This window comes from Boleophthalmus pectinirostris, unplaced genomic scaffold (genome assembly GCF_026225935.1).
Source record: "Boleophthalmus pectinirostris isolate CB_2022bp ecotype Guang Dong unplaced genomic scaffold, ASM2622593v1 HiC_scaffold_22, whole genome shotgun sequence".
NCBI lineage: Eukaryota > Metazoa > Chordata > Actinopteri > Gobiiformes > Gobiidae > Boleophthalmus > Boleophthalmus pectinirostris.
The window spans coordinates 33631977-33645169 of record NW_026571190.1 but is presented as its reverse complement, the minus strand read 5'-3'; the positions used below and the strand labels follow the sequence as shown (position 1 = coordinate 33645169).

Sequence of the window (13193 nt, the reverse complement as noted above, 5' to 3'; positions counted from 1 at the left end):
GAGTGTTCTGTAATGGGTGTTATGGGTACAACACAAAAGTGCCTTTAAGTTGCAAGAGATTTTCAGGGGAACTACAATCAGGACACTTTTTTGTGGTAATAAAAGCAGTTTACGACCCAGTGTCCATTAAGGCAGGGTGCGCAGACTGCCATTGATGCTACACATTTTATTTGTCTACTGTAATTGCTAAATGCTTTTTAAAGTAACATTTATTTGTCTGTCACGCATAAAATTACAGTCACAAGTGAGAAAACATTAGACAACAGTTTTTCACCTGGTCATTGCTGAAGTGTGCATTGTGTCGCCATGGTTACTGCTGAATAGGGGTGTGCAAAAATGTTGAAATATCGATATATCGTATCATTTAATGTGAAGATACAGTATCGATATCATGGGCTGCTGTACTTATATCGCCAATAGTATTTTTTGGTATATTTTATTAAATTATTTTGTTACAGAGCTATAGTTTTGTTGCTTGTTTAGAGGAAAGAAACTTGTTTATGCGACACATTTGACATTTTCACTGTTTTGATGATTAAAATATTTGTGTTTCATATAAGACTTCTAGTATCACAGCCATGATTTAGCAGTTATTTTTATTGAACCGTATCAAATCGATTTGAAATATGTCGTATCGAATCAAAAGTGCACTGTATCGAGATATGTATCGTATCGGCAACTTTTTAATGATACCCAGCCCTACTGCTGAACATCACACCAATAGAGATACATGTAGAACACCTCCAGCGTGACATCAGCACTAGGGCTGGGCAAAAATACTGAAATATCATTTAAGGTGATGATACAGTATTGCTATTATGGGCTTCTGTAACGATACATAACCAAGAGTATTTTTAGGTATATTTTAGTAAATTATTTTGTGTAAGAGCTGCAATTGTGTTGACATTTTCACTGTTTTGATGAGTAAAATAGGTGCTTTTCATTTTAATTTGCCCAAACTTTGTGGACTTAGTAGATTTTTACTAGCCTGATTCATCAGCCGGTTTCACTTCATGGAAACAGTCTGACCTCGCAGCATTAGGATTCGATCGCTCGGCAGTAGGCCGTGACATATGTAATGAGCCAAATCCCGTAGGAAAAGGGGCAATAACGTCTTTCCCCTTGATGAAATTCATCAAACATTCTCTTTGTTCTGACTTTAAATCCTTGATCTTGGGAATCGTTGCCAACACAGAATGTCTGTCTTTGTCTACATCCATCTCGACCGCTTTGTTTACTGTTGGCTGCACCACAAAAGAGACCTAGACAGACGCTCGAGTTTGACGTCACGGCTTCACAGCTCTTCTCTTATTGGCCGGTGCGCGGTCTACAACTTCCGGGGTTCTTGCCAACCGTCTAGTGTATTCCAATTCCTGACATAGTCGCTGGAGAGAAATGAAACTGAGCGGAGAATTTTTGTATCACAGCCATGATTTAGCCTTTGCTTTTCAGTAAACCGTATTGAATCGATTTGAAATATATCGTATCAAATCGTATTGAATTTAAAGTGCACTGTATGGAAAAACATGTCATATTGTGGCCTGTGTATGTTATCGGTAACTTCATAATGATACCCAGCCCTGGTCACCGCAAAGGATGAATATGTAGCTACGGCAACCGTATAGATTTTCATCACATAGTCCACCTCACAATGCATTTCCTCATCAATACATCCCCCGAGCTCTCATCCTCTTCATCTCCACTTTAATCTCCTGACCCCCTCCGTCTGTCTCAAGGCGGGTCGTGCGCTCGTCCATAGCAGCAGCAGAGTGTCTGTTTTAAGTGTCCAGATTGCGGCGTCTGCGCGAGAGTCTGGGCTGGGATTAGAGGCGAGGGGAGAGGAGGGTTCAGGGGGCCTTCTGTTGTTCTACCCCCGAGAGTATAGGAAAGAACAAGCACACACACGTACAGGCACACAAACACAAATTAGACTGAAATGTGTTTGGGTTCATATCTATTACGACACGCCATAACCAATAAATTTATAAGAGCGTGCCTTGGTTTTGTATTCGTGGTCTCTTGACTATTTTTACGACTTTCCATTACTGCCTGGAGGTCCATGAAACACCGAAGTCCTGATCTGAACCATACTCACTTTCTCGCCTCGCCTGAAATGAACCTTGTGCAAGATTTTAAACATATCACATGACCAATCTGTGTCCCCAAATACAAGGTAGACGGTGCTCGAATCAAAAACGGCTTTTACAGAACGATCGCAGTGCTGATTTATTTATAGTTACGAAAAAAATTGAGCGTGATGGCCAAGTTGTTTATGCGTTTTCGTTCCAATCACGAAGCAGAGTGAGCCTCACATGAATCTCTCGTCTGGGTTGCCAGTTTCAAGGCTGAATCCAGTTGGTTGAAACCTAAAAGAACTCTCTGTAAACTGATTCGTCATTGCCTAAACTCCAGCTCTTAGAGACTTAGACAAACTTTATTCACAAAGGAAATAAATGACTTGGACACACAAAATTTGGACAAACTTGGACTGTTCATGTACTGAGAAGGAGAAAAACACACAGGTTAAGACACTGACAATCCAGATAAACTGAACCTCAAAATGTTTAATGTTATTCATTTTAAACCTAAACCAAAGCATTAACTAACCTTTAATATATAACATCTAGGGACGTAACAATATCCAAATCTCGGTACGATATTTTCACGATGTACGTCTCACGGTACGATATTTATTGCAATATTTTGTGGGAGCTAACAAAATTGTGAATATGCCACTTTTTCCTCTTAAAATAACTTGACAAGACAGAACTAAGACTTAAATTTGCTTATAAAAGTTATTTCTTTATGTAGTCGGCACTGAAATGAAGCAAAGCATCATGGTCTATGTAGTTCTCTCTGTTTTGTTTTTGTTTGTTTTTTAGTTATTCTACACCTTAACAATACATTTAAGCATAGAAACCTGTAATTCGATATATTGTAATGGTCCACAATATTATTTTGAGACTTTTGATACAACGATACGATATTTTGGTCCCTAATAATGTCTGAAAAATGCAAAAGAAAGCTCATATGTTTTCTTCTTCCCACTCCTTTTTAGACAAATTTGTTGTTGTTGTTGTTGTGGTTATTTCTATTATGATTTCACTAATGTTACATGTTCCTTTGCATAAGAATGTAAACCTCTTCACTTGCCCAAATTAATAAGAATAATGTTGAAGAAGTTTTCAGCTTGTCCAAAAAAGGGTGGAAGTAAAAGGCTGGAGACCAACTGGACGTCTTAAGCAGGAGAAGTTTATTTACTCTTGATAATACGGGCTCGGGGCGACACGAAAAGTCAACATAGTATGATTTCTAAAGTGAACATAGTGTGATCTTTGAGTGTTCAAGCCCCTTTACTCTTTTTCCAAAGGAGGAGGACGTTTATAAAGCAAGTGTGGTGAGACTATGAAGGCCAGTAGACACCAGTTAGATAGAAATATGCCACAATTCAGACAATGGTGCGCCGATGGTATGCCAAGGGAAGATCATAGTGTAAATATAGCTTTTGTGAGTCAATGTTAAACTGAGATGTACGTGGAGGATAAATGACTTAAATTCTTTTCCCATTCCTCCCTTTTGAAACCAAGTGACAAACTGAAATTAAACTCTATCTTGGAAGCAAAGTCAAAGGTGCTTGAACACTCAAAGATCACACTATGTTCACTTTTTTGAAATCATAATATGTCGATTTTTCAAGTCTTCCCAGGGTCTGTATTACTGATGGTAAATAAACTTCTCCTGCTAAGACGTCCGGTTGGTCTTCAGCCTTTTACTTACACCCTTTCTTGGACAAGCTGAAGACTTCTACAACACGAACCTAAGTAACTCATAATTCAACTTAAAAAAAAAAAAAAATCTTACTTCATGTGGACCTGACTTGTTTATGGAGGCAAAAATCAGGTCCATATGAAGTAAATTCCTGATTACTAAATTAAAAACCTAGTTTAAAGTTCAGATATGAGTTAATAGGTTAGTTAAGGTTTGGGTTTAAGTTTAAAAAGGTGAGGTGAGTGTGTTTAGTCCCTAGACTTTAATGAACACTGCCCGCACACAGCTCTTGGGCCGAGGGAATAAAGCTGGAAAAGCACAAATGAACCTGAATCCACGGTCTATTACAGAGTCACACCTCGCGAGTTTTCATTTACAGGTAGAACGAGGAGGAGGAGAGAGCCAGGGCCAAGCAAATACGTGTAAATAGAGTCGTCGCCATCGCAGCGTTTCTGACAATCATCATCAGATTCTCCCGTGTTCACACTCGGGTACTTGATGTTTTTTCACCTAAATATGATAAAATAAGACACAGCAATGAATCATCAGATATCTACTGTCTCTTGGTGGGCAGTCAAATAAAAAAGACTAGATTTGGGTTGTCAAAGATGCACACTAAAACTAGAATCAAAATGAGAATTGGTACTGACCTAAAATAAATTCATTAGAACAACATGAAACAGAACTAAGATGACTTGAATTCAGAAAGTTTGATCATGATTTGAGTAAATTTCACTTGACAAGTAAAATTATCTGCCAGTGGAATAAGATGTTTTGTACTTAAAATATGAAAATACAATTTACTACACTTAAAATAAGAAAAACAACAACTTTTTGCACTTAAACTAAGAAACAAAATCAAATGTTGCTTATTCCATTGGTAGATCATTTTACTCGTCAAGTTGAATCTACTAAAATAAAGTAAAAGATTCTTAATTTACATAATTTTAAGTTACCTAGATATTGTTTTTTTCCAGTGCAGGTAAAACGTTAACATTTTACGTAAAAAAAAATAACATTTAAAGGCCCCATATTATGCAATTTTCTGATCTTACACTGCAAATTTAAGATATAAACACAATCTGTCAGGAAAATCTATCAGAAAATGACTTAAAAGTAGTGAAATTATCAGTCCATGCAGCAAGATCATTTTACTTCTTTAAAATAAACAACCTCTAGACAAGAATTAAGCAATTTCAGAACTAGTAAGTGAGAAATAAATCTGAAAACAAGATCAATAACCTGATATAAGTTTTAAAATCTTGGCCAGATCAGAGAAATTTGCAGTGAACGATGCCGTTTCATCATCAGAAACAGACCTGGAGTTGTGTTTCATTTCTTTAACGCATGTTTAAACTGAGTTCTCTCAAATAGAAAACACTCGTGATATCATCGCATAATGAAGTGCTCCACTGTGTTTTTAAACTCCATACACCTTCACTAGAATCACTTGTAAGATTTCAACCCTGAAATGCTAAAGTTTACTGCAAAAAAACAATATATAGCTAAGGTAAAATTACTTTCTTTGAGTACATTCAACTTGACAAGTAAAATTATCTACCAGTGGAATAAATGTGATTTTCTTAATTCAAGCAACATTATATTTTGTTTATTTTAAGTGCTGAAAGTTGTTGTTTTTCTTATTTTAAATGTAGCAAGATGTATTTTCATATTTTAAGTACAAAAAGTCTTGTTCCACTGACAAATTGTTTTACTTGTCAAGTGAAATTTACTCAAATCATGATGAAACTTTCTTAATTCAAGTCATCTTAGCTTGACTAGATTTTAATTTTTGCAGTGTCAAAAGGCAGCCGTTAACTTAAAAACTACCACTACATGACATCACAAGGTGGAACAGAGCATTTTGAGCTTTGGATATTTAGACAGACAATAATAAAGTGTTACTCAAACAGCATTAAAACACGACTTAAAGCTCACAAGAGGCAATTTTGCGTAATTTAGGACCTTTATGATGAGTATTTATCGTCCACGTAAACATATTATTCACCAGCAACGGAAAAAAAAATACCAAGGCTAATTAAAGTGGTAGTTTAGGAGCAGCTTCTCCATGATGTGTTTATGGAGCTGCTCTCTGACTCGCGCAGGTCTGACGGCCAATTAACAAGCCTGGACACCATCGCAACCTGACCTTCACATCATTACCGTCACTATCTGCCATCGAGATCCGTGCAGTGCTCTCCCCCTTATCTTGTCAAGCACGCGAAGTATTTATGGGGTAATGTAGGAGTGGTTGGAGCAGAGATATGCTAATGAAAATATAAAGGTCGTACGACTCAAAGGTTAAATCGGAGCTTATGTTTGTGGTTTTGAGAGAAAGCTGTGGGGGTCCAGCAGTGACTCTTTGCCGCCTAATCACAAAGAATTATAATTTTTTAAGGACGGGACGAGACAAAGTTTCCACGGGACGAGACGAGACACGAGACTGGGTTCACGAGAACGAGAAAAGACGAGATTGGAACGAGATTTGAAACTGCTCAAAACGCACCTTTTCCTCACAGCCCCCACACACGACTGCGCCGCATTGCTGTTTTGTCTGTCCTGTCCTTGATTTAGTGTTACTTTATTGTGAAGTGTCTTTGTGTTATAATGAAAAGCGCTGTATAAAACTGACGTATTACTATTATTAACCTGAACGTGATCAAATAAGTCTACTGCTGACAGTTCTATACCAACATATTTCCAAGAGCGTGAAGTGTCCAAAAGCTCAAGGTAATATAATTAGGGATCGAGCTTTTTCAGTTCCAGTTTTCCATTCACGCGAACGTCTCAAACCAGGAAGACGTTTGGAAACATGCGACGAGAACTTCCGGTGTAGTTCCTGACGCTGGGCTCGCCGACCGACTGGGATAAAACCCACTGAAGTAAATGTGATCAGAGGTAAAATGAAGACTGTATATGTTTGTGCTGTTTGGAATCATCTTGAATTTGTCGCCCTCGTCTCTTCTAATCGCGTGTACCCAGTGCGCTCGGAGTTGTGCGTCAGTGGGGAAATGATGAAAACTGCTTTATGGTTGTAACTGTTGATCCGCCGAACATAACGGAACGCTACAATGACATGGAGATGAAGAAAATTGGGCTATTTTTTCATTTTTCAAAGATTTTGTCAGACTTACTACCGCGAACAGAGCCCGCTGGAAGTTTTCATCGCATGTTTCCAGACGCCTTTCTTCGACATAGTGCGAAGAAGTTTATTGATAATGTACGAAGCGGTGCAGAGATGGCTGGGTTGAGACTCTAGGTGGGGGCTCCGTCTCAATCTTCAGTTGGCCCAGCCGGAACGGGACCCCCTATGTAGGCGACTTATGACTCAAAGACGAAATAGGGGATGGGAGGGTGGGGTCGAGTTCACCGAGACAAACTGGGATGATGGGAAAGGCTGCTACATATAGGCTTCTGGGAAATTAGAGGTGTGATCGAGGTGAATCGAGGCTCCTGAATCCAAGTTAATCATATTAACTACATTTATGTGATGACGGTCTGAACAGAAGACGCAAAAGTGGTGTTGCGTCTTCACCTTTTATTCCGCGTTCAGACGAGTGTTTTCGGGAGGAAATCTGCGTGCATATGGTGTGTGGAATTCCATTGGGTATGCACGCCAGACGGCTCAGTGGTGATGTACTGTATGTGGCGTAAACGTGTACACGACGTGAGCAGATTTGACCAGAGTTTTGCGTCTTGGGCAGTGTAGACGGAAATGCAACGGCGGAGAGTATTCAACTTTTCCACTCTGGAGGGTGGTTTCAGATTTTTGCGTTTTTAAGCCCCAAAAACGCCGTCACCGTCTAAACGAAAGGCACTTCCGATAAAATATTTTGACGTTTTTACCCGCAAGCGTTCTCGTGTAAACAGGCCCCTAGTTTGTGACGTAAGCGTGATACGATGGCTTTAAATATCTGGCAAAACCCGTTAAATATCGGCCAATATCAGCGCAGAGACTGAAAACAACATTTCCGTAAAACAAAAATAAGACAAACCTCCAAAAAATCCATGTGCAGTATGGAGCTGTTCCCAAGTAAAGTAAAGAAAAGTTCAAACATTGTGCGACTTTCTGGACAGACAATAAATAGTCTTACATTCATTTATACATCCAAGTTTCCAGAATATCAGCTGTATTTTTCAGTATCAGCGCCGATATTCTTTAATTCTTCTTCTAAATCTTCTAAATATAACACACTAGATCAGGTCATGGTTTTCTCCTGGAACGTCACTTTTATAGTAGGTTTAAAGTTCTAAAGCTGTATTTCAAAGCTTGTGTCAGAGCAGTGTTTTTCAACCTTTTTTGGAGCTGTGGCACACTTCTGTTCAGTGTAAAAACGTCCGTGTAACTGGGATTTTCAATTAGTCATCTGTTTTTAGGTCAGAAGTTTGCTCGGGGCACTCCAAAACGTCGAAATAAAATAATATGAAAGGGCTCATATTGCTTTTTCTGATCTATATTGTAACGTTTTCTCATCACAAACAGACCTGGAGTTGTGTTTTGTTTCATTTTGTTTAAAGTTCTTCAATCAAACAGAAAAACACACTGTTCCACCTTGCTCCACTGTGTTTTTAAACTCAAAATCTTAAATCATTTGGATTATTTCAACCCTGGAATTGCCAGTCTGGACTAAACAAAAGGTAAAAGGTAAACTGTGTAACTTGAAAACTGCTGCTTCACGACATCACAAGGTGTTACAGAGCAGAGGGCGTAAGTTTGCACAGGGACGGTGAGGACATGTCACAACCAATATTTGGGGAAGACAAAATAGTCCCTACCAAAACCAAATACCAAAACCAGCACCAAAAACAAAAAAATAAAATTTAATCTGAGATGTATTCAGTGATATGACGACAGGGTTACTCCTGCCTCTGTTTCATTGGCTGTAACAGAGTGATGTCATTACTGGAGCCATGAGCCTAAACTGGGGAAGCAGCAGAACAGGGCCGAACCTGAAGATGGCGACTTGAGCAGGTGTGAGTGAAGACGCTGCACCAAACTTTGACAAACTTTTCAAAAGGAACTTACTTGGCTTCATCTTCAATTAAACTTGTCTTATAATGAGTCGCCACGGAAAAGGAGCGACTATCACCACAAGTGCACCTCCCAAACAGAGCCCTACTCGTGCACTGTGAGCAGCCGGAATCTATCGACAATATTCCATGGAAAAATGTACGGACATGACCTCGTAAATATCTCATCACCAACAAGCAAAAGACTTCTACATCTCTGTTATCCGCTAAAAAATCATCTTAGAAGAGCAGTGGACACAAACTGTACATTTGCAAACTGAAAAATTAAACCACCTCTCATTTATTTTGGACCTGCCCAGACTCTGTGTGTTTTTGGAAAGAATTCATAAAACATATGGGGGACTGAGACCAAACCTACGCCCTTGTACAGAGCATTTTGAGCTTTGGAGATGTAGAAGGACTAATAATAAAGAATTCAAACACAACTCCAGGTGTGTTTTTGATGAACTAATGTAGTGTCTAATATTCTCCATTTGAGGCCGGTGAGGCTCATAGCCCCTATAAGGTCTTAATATAAGGAGGAGTTAAGTTCAGGGGGGCCATATTGCAAGAACTGTAAGATAAACATATAGGCGAGAATTATTTTGGTCGGCGGCAATAAACACTAATTCAACATGACGGACGGAGCGAGAAAACACGTAAAGGGTATTGATCCCGGTTATTTATCCACTCTAACGGCAAGACGATTTTACCAGAAACTGTTCATAAGCATCGATGGAGCCAAATCACCCTTTTCAACCCCTACAAAAGGTGGACCAAACCAAATTTCTGGTCGGAATCGCCAACTACCTGGACAAATATTCACTTTGGCGATATCCACAATGACTTGGTGGAAACTCCTGGGCCATTCACAGCAGAAAAGATGAAAACCTCCAAGAGTCTCGATGTGTTGTTGAACTTGTTGGAGTCCACGGTTTGTCAGGATCTTCTACGTTTGCTCTGCGGAATGTTTGAAAGTCGTTTAATTCACCGTTAGCGGCTCTTTTCACTCAGAATACGAAAAAGACATTTTCCTTCTTCCGTGCTTCTATTTGTGCATCCGATAATGCAGCAGGAATTTACCATTATCGGGGATAAATACGCGAGGTTACGCACTGTGTTTGACGCTACCGTGTTTCTTGCCTCCGACCAAAATATTTCCCAGCATGCAACGCGGGCTTTTAATAGCAATGACGTCAGCTGAAACTCGCCTATAGGCAACATCTAGAAATGCTTAAAACCTTGGACAATAAGTGATCAAGTAGTGAAAGGGGATGGCTTTTAGAAACTATAAAATCTGAGAATATCTGATTTAGAGGGGTGTCTCATATTGGCCAGAGCTCGCCCGGACCTTTGTCTGTAATTAGGCTTTTTACTCTGTTTTTGTAATAAATTATATTACACTGTCAGAGCTTGTTTTTGGATTCTTCTCTGAACACTCCACACCAACGCGGGAAGCATCACAAACACAGTCAGGTGAGCAGATGCATTGGGAATTATCAAACGTAAACCACGACACTAACAACATTCTTACATGACTTTAAAGCTCACAAGAGTCAATTTTGTTTAAGACAGCACCTTTAAAATGACTCAAACTGGACATCTTTTCGAGTCTGGCTACTTTGAGAGTCACTGCACCCTTCAGGCACCATCCCAAAGCGAATGTGCATCAAACCAGCCCCTTCCCCTGTCCCCCACCACCACCACCACCAGTGCCCAGTGAGCGTCCCAGTCTGGTGCAGGGGTCGTGAGCCAAGCGCGCAGCTGTTAATGAATCACTGAAAGCGCGCGTGCTGTGCTGGCGAGGCATAAAAATCGCGTTTGGAGGGCGCCGAGGTCATGGCGTGCTGATGGAAGGAGCGGATTTCCGATTGCATAACCACCGCGTCGGAGTCCCCGGTGTTGCTTGGTTGGTTGGTTGGTTGTTTGGTTGCAACGCGCACACGACGTACATTTCGTAAAAAAAAAACCGCGATGTGGCCACAACCTGCGCATTCCGATGGCAAAGCGCGACGGGACAGCGGGACAGTCGGCGTGAGCTCGTAGTTTAATGCACCGTAGATGTGCAGGGAATGTCATCTGAAGGGTAACCGAAGCCCCCCCGCGTCGTGCCTTACTACGACCTCCTACAGCAGCGTCACAGATCCCCCCCTCACGTAAAACATAACTGGATTTCCACGCATGAGTAGACAAAATTGACGTTGCGTGAATAATATATTTTGGCGCAGTGCTGCACCACGACACAGTTCAAACAAGTCAAAATTCCGGGGCAACGTGACGAAAAGGCGCAAACCAGCACAGAAACAGCGAGCACTACAACAACCCACTCCGCTGCGTAATATTTTCACAAACACTAAAAAAAAAAAGCTAATGTAACGTAGCGTAATGCGGTTTCTTACCTGAGTGGCTTTGTGGAATTGCTTTTTCAGCCCCGCTACGGACATGATGGCTACCTGCTGGTTCTGGTTCGGCGGTGGTCCAAAGAGGTCGTTGTTGGTCGGGTGCGCGGAGAGGGTGTCGGTGCGGGCGGTGAGGTGCTGGCCGTGGGTGCGCCGTGGAGAACCTCTGGAGTCTGTACGCTACGAGGGATCTCCTGCGAGCGAAAGAGGCTGACTAAAGCTGTGTCCAGGCGATTGGATGACACCGGCACATGGCTAAACCGCCGTCATGACGTAGATCCCGTTAAAGCAGCCGCCCCCCTCACTATAACAATGCACTTTTTTTTGTTTTTTTACGCTAAACACGTCGTGCCAGCGCAGTACAGTCAATAAAAGCAGGTCTACGAACTTGGATCACGGTGCAATTCTTATTTAGTGCAGGTTTGTTCTGATTGGGAAAATGATTCATGGATTAAGAAAACACACCCGGGGAGGTTCACATTTGGAGAAGGCAACTCCAGCACCATGGACAGATCCAAACCCCACGAAGGAACTACTGAAGACAAACTGCTTATGGGCAAAGGTAAAGAGAGTGAAAAGAGTGTTGTCATGATTGCCAGGTCTAAGGAGGATCAAAAGTTAAGCGTTTCCTCCTTTTATTTAAATAAGAATCAGCTGGCAAATGTAACGAAAACAAAATACTTGGGCCATATTATTAGAAATGACTCCTGTGATGATGATGATGATGATGATGATGATGATGACATCCAGTGTCAGTGTTGTAAACTGTATTCACAAACAAATATGCTGGCACATGTGTACAAACAATGTCAAAACGACTCTTTTTAGATCAGACTGTAGCCCACTGTACACAGCTCACCTGTGGTGTAATTACAGCTGGCCGATGTCCAAACTAGGAATATAACAATAACCAAAGTATCGTGATATCATCATCATCATCATCATCATCATCTTTATTTCGGACTCATGGTCCATTTTAAAAACATACCTGGACAGTGACAACACAAAACAACAAACATTTATGTTTTTAAAAGACCACACCAGTGTCTCCACATACTGGACTGATCTCTTATTGCACTGAATCTCATATTTGTGAGTGACATTATTATTTCATTGTCTGATTTGTTCAAAACTGTACATTAAAATTCTTAGTGCAGCTTGCAAAGTGTTCACCCGTGCAGTAACAAACATTTCACTCGTCCATCGTGGCCTCCTCAAAAGCACCGTAAAGTGTCATTGTAGGCACCTGCAGACTTTGCAAACTGGCTTTTTTATAATTAGTCCAGAGGTGAGCTGTGTACGACGGTGAACAATATGATTTAAACTATAACAACTTTACCTCATTTGTACAAAAATTTAACTTATGCATAAGAGTATTTGCCTGAGCATAGAGCGTCCTACACTGTCTGTACATGTCATCATCATCTGTCATGTCCGTGGTGATGACATGCCCCAGATATTTAATTTTTTTTGTAACAGACGACACAACATTTGACAAGCAAAAGTCAGGAAATCTCATGTGTTTATCTTCTTTGGTCGTACAGATCATGACCACACTCTTGGTTCCAAATCATCTGCATACATTAAATGATTCACAACAAGATTTCCAGCCACACAACTTGTTTTAGATGTTCTAAGATTTGTTGACAGTCCATCTAAATAAAAATTAAATAAATCGTGTTGTAAAAAGTCTCACAGTAAAATCGTGGGCTGTCACAATATATCGAATTACAAGTTCCTTTGCTTAAATGTATTGTTTTATAGCTGCAGAAGCTAATAAACATACAGAACTACATATCCCATGATTCATTTCAGCGCAGACAACATGAAGAAATATGTTTTTTTGCTTGAATTCTTCAGATTATGACGTAAATAATTCACACCAAAATCTCATCAGGGTATTTAAAAAGCAAAAAAAAGTGTTCTATCTACAATTATATCAGCCTCTTAAAAATATCGTAATAAATATCGTACCGTGAGATGCATATTCGTGAAAATATTGTACTGAGAGATCTG

At 40.2% G+C, this 13193-nt stretch overlaps 1 protein-coding gene across 7 annotated transcripts in view; it reads right to left on the bottom strand.

Moving 5' to 3' along the window:
- sh3gl2a (SH3 domain containing GRB2 like 2a, endophilin A1) overlaps nt 1-11403 on the bottom strand; it is a 110066-nt gene extending 98663 nt beyond the window's left edge. For 4 of the 7 annotated variants that reach the window (XM_020917762.2, XM_055158205.1, XM_055158206.1 and 1 more), the window contains exon 1: nt 11178-11403. In XM_020917762.2, coding sequence (XP_020773421.1) covers nt 11178-11222 — 45 coding nt within the window. In that variant the 5' untranslated portion in view covers nt 11223-11403. The remainder of the gene's footprint in view (nt 1-11177) is intronic. The other 3 variants (XM_055158208.1, XM_020917763.2, XM_055158209.1) reach the window with 1 other exon arrangement.
- Nucleotides 11404-13193: the final 1790 nt, after the last annotated feature.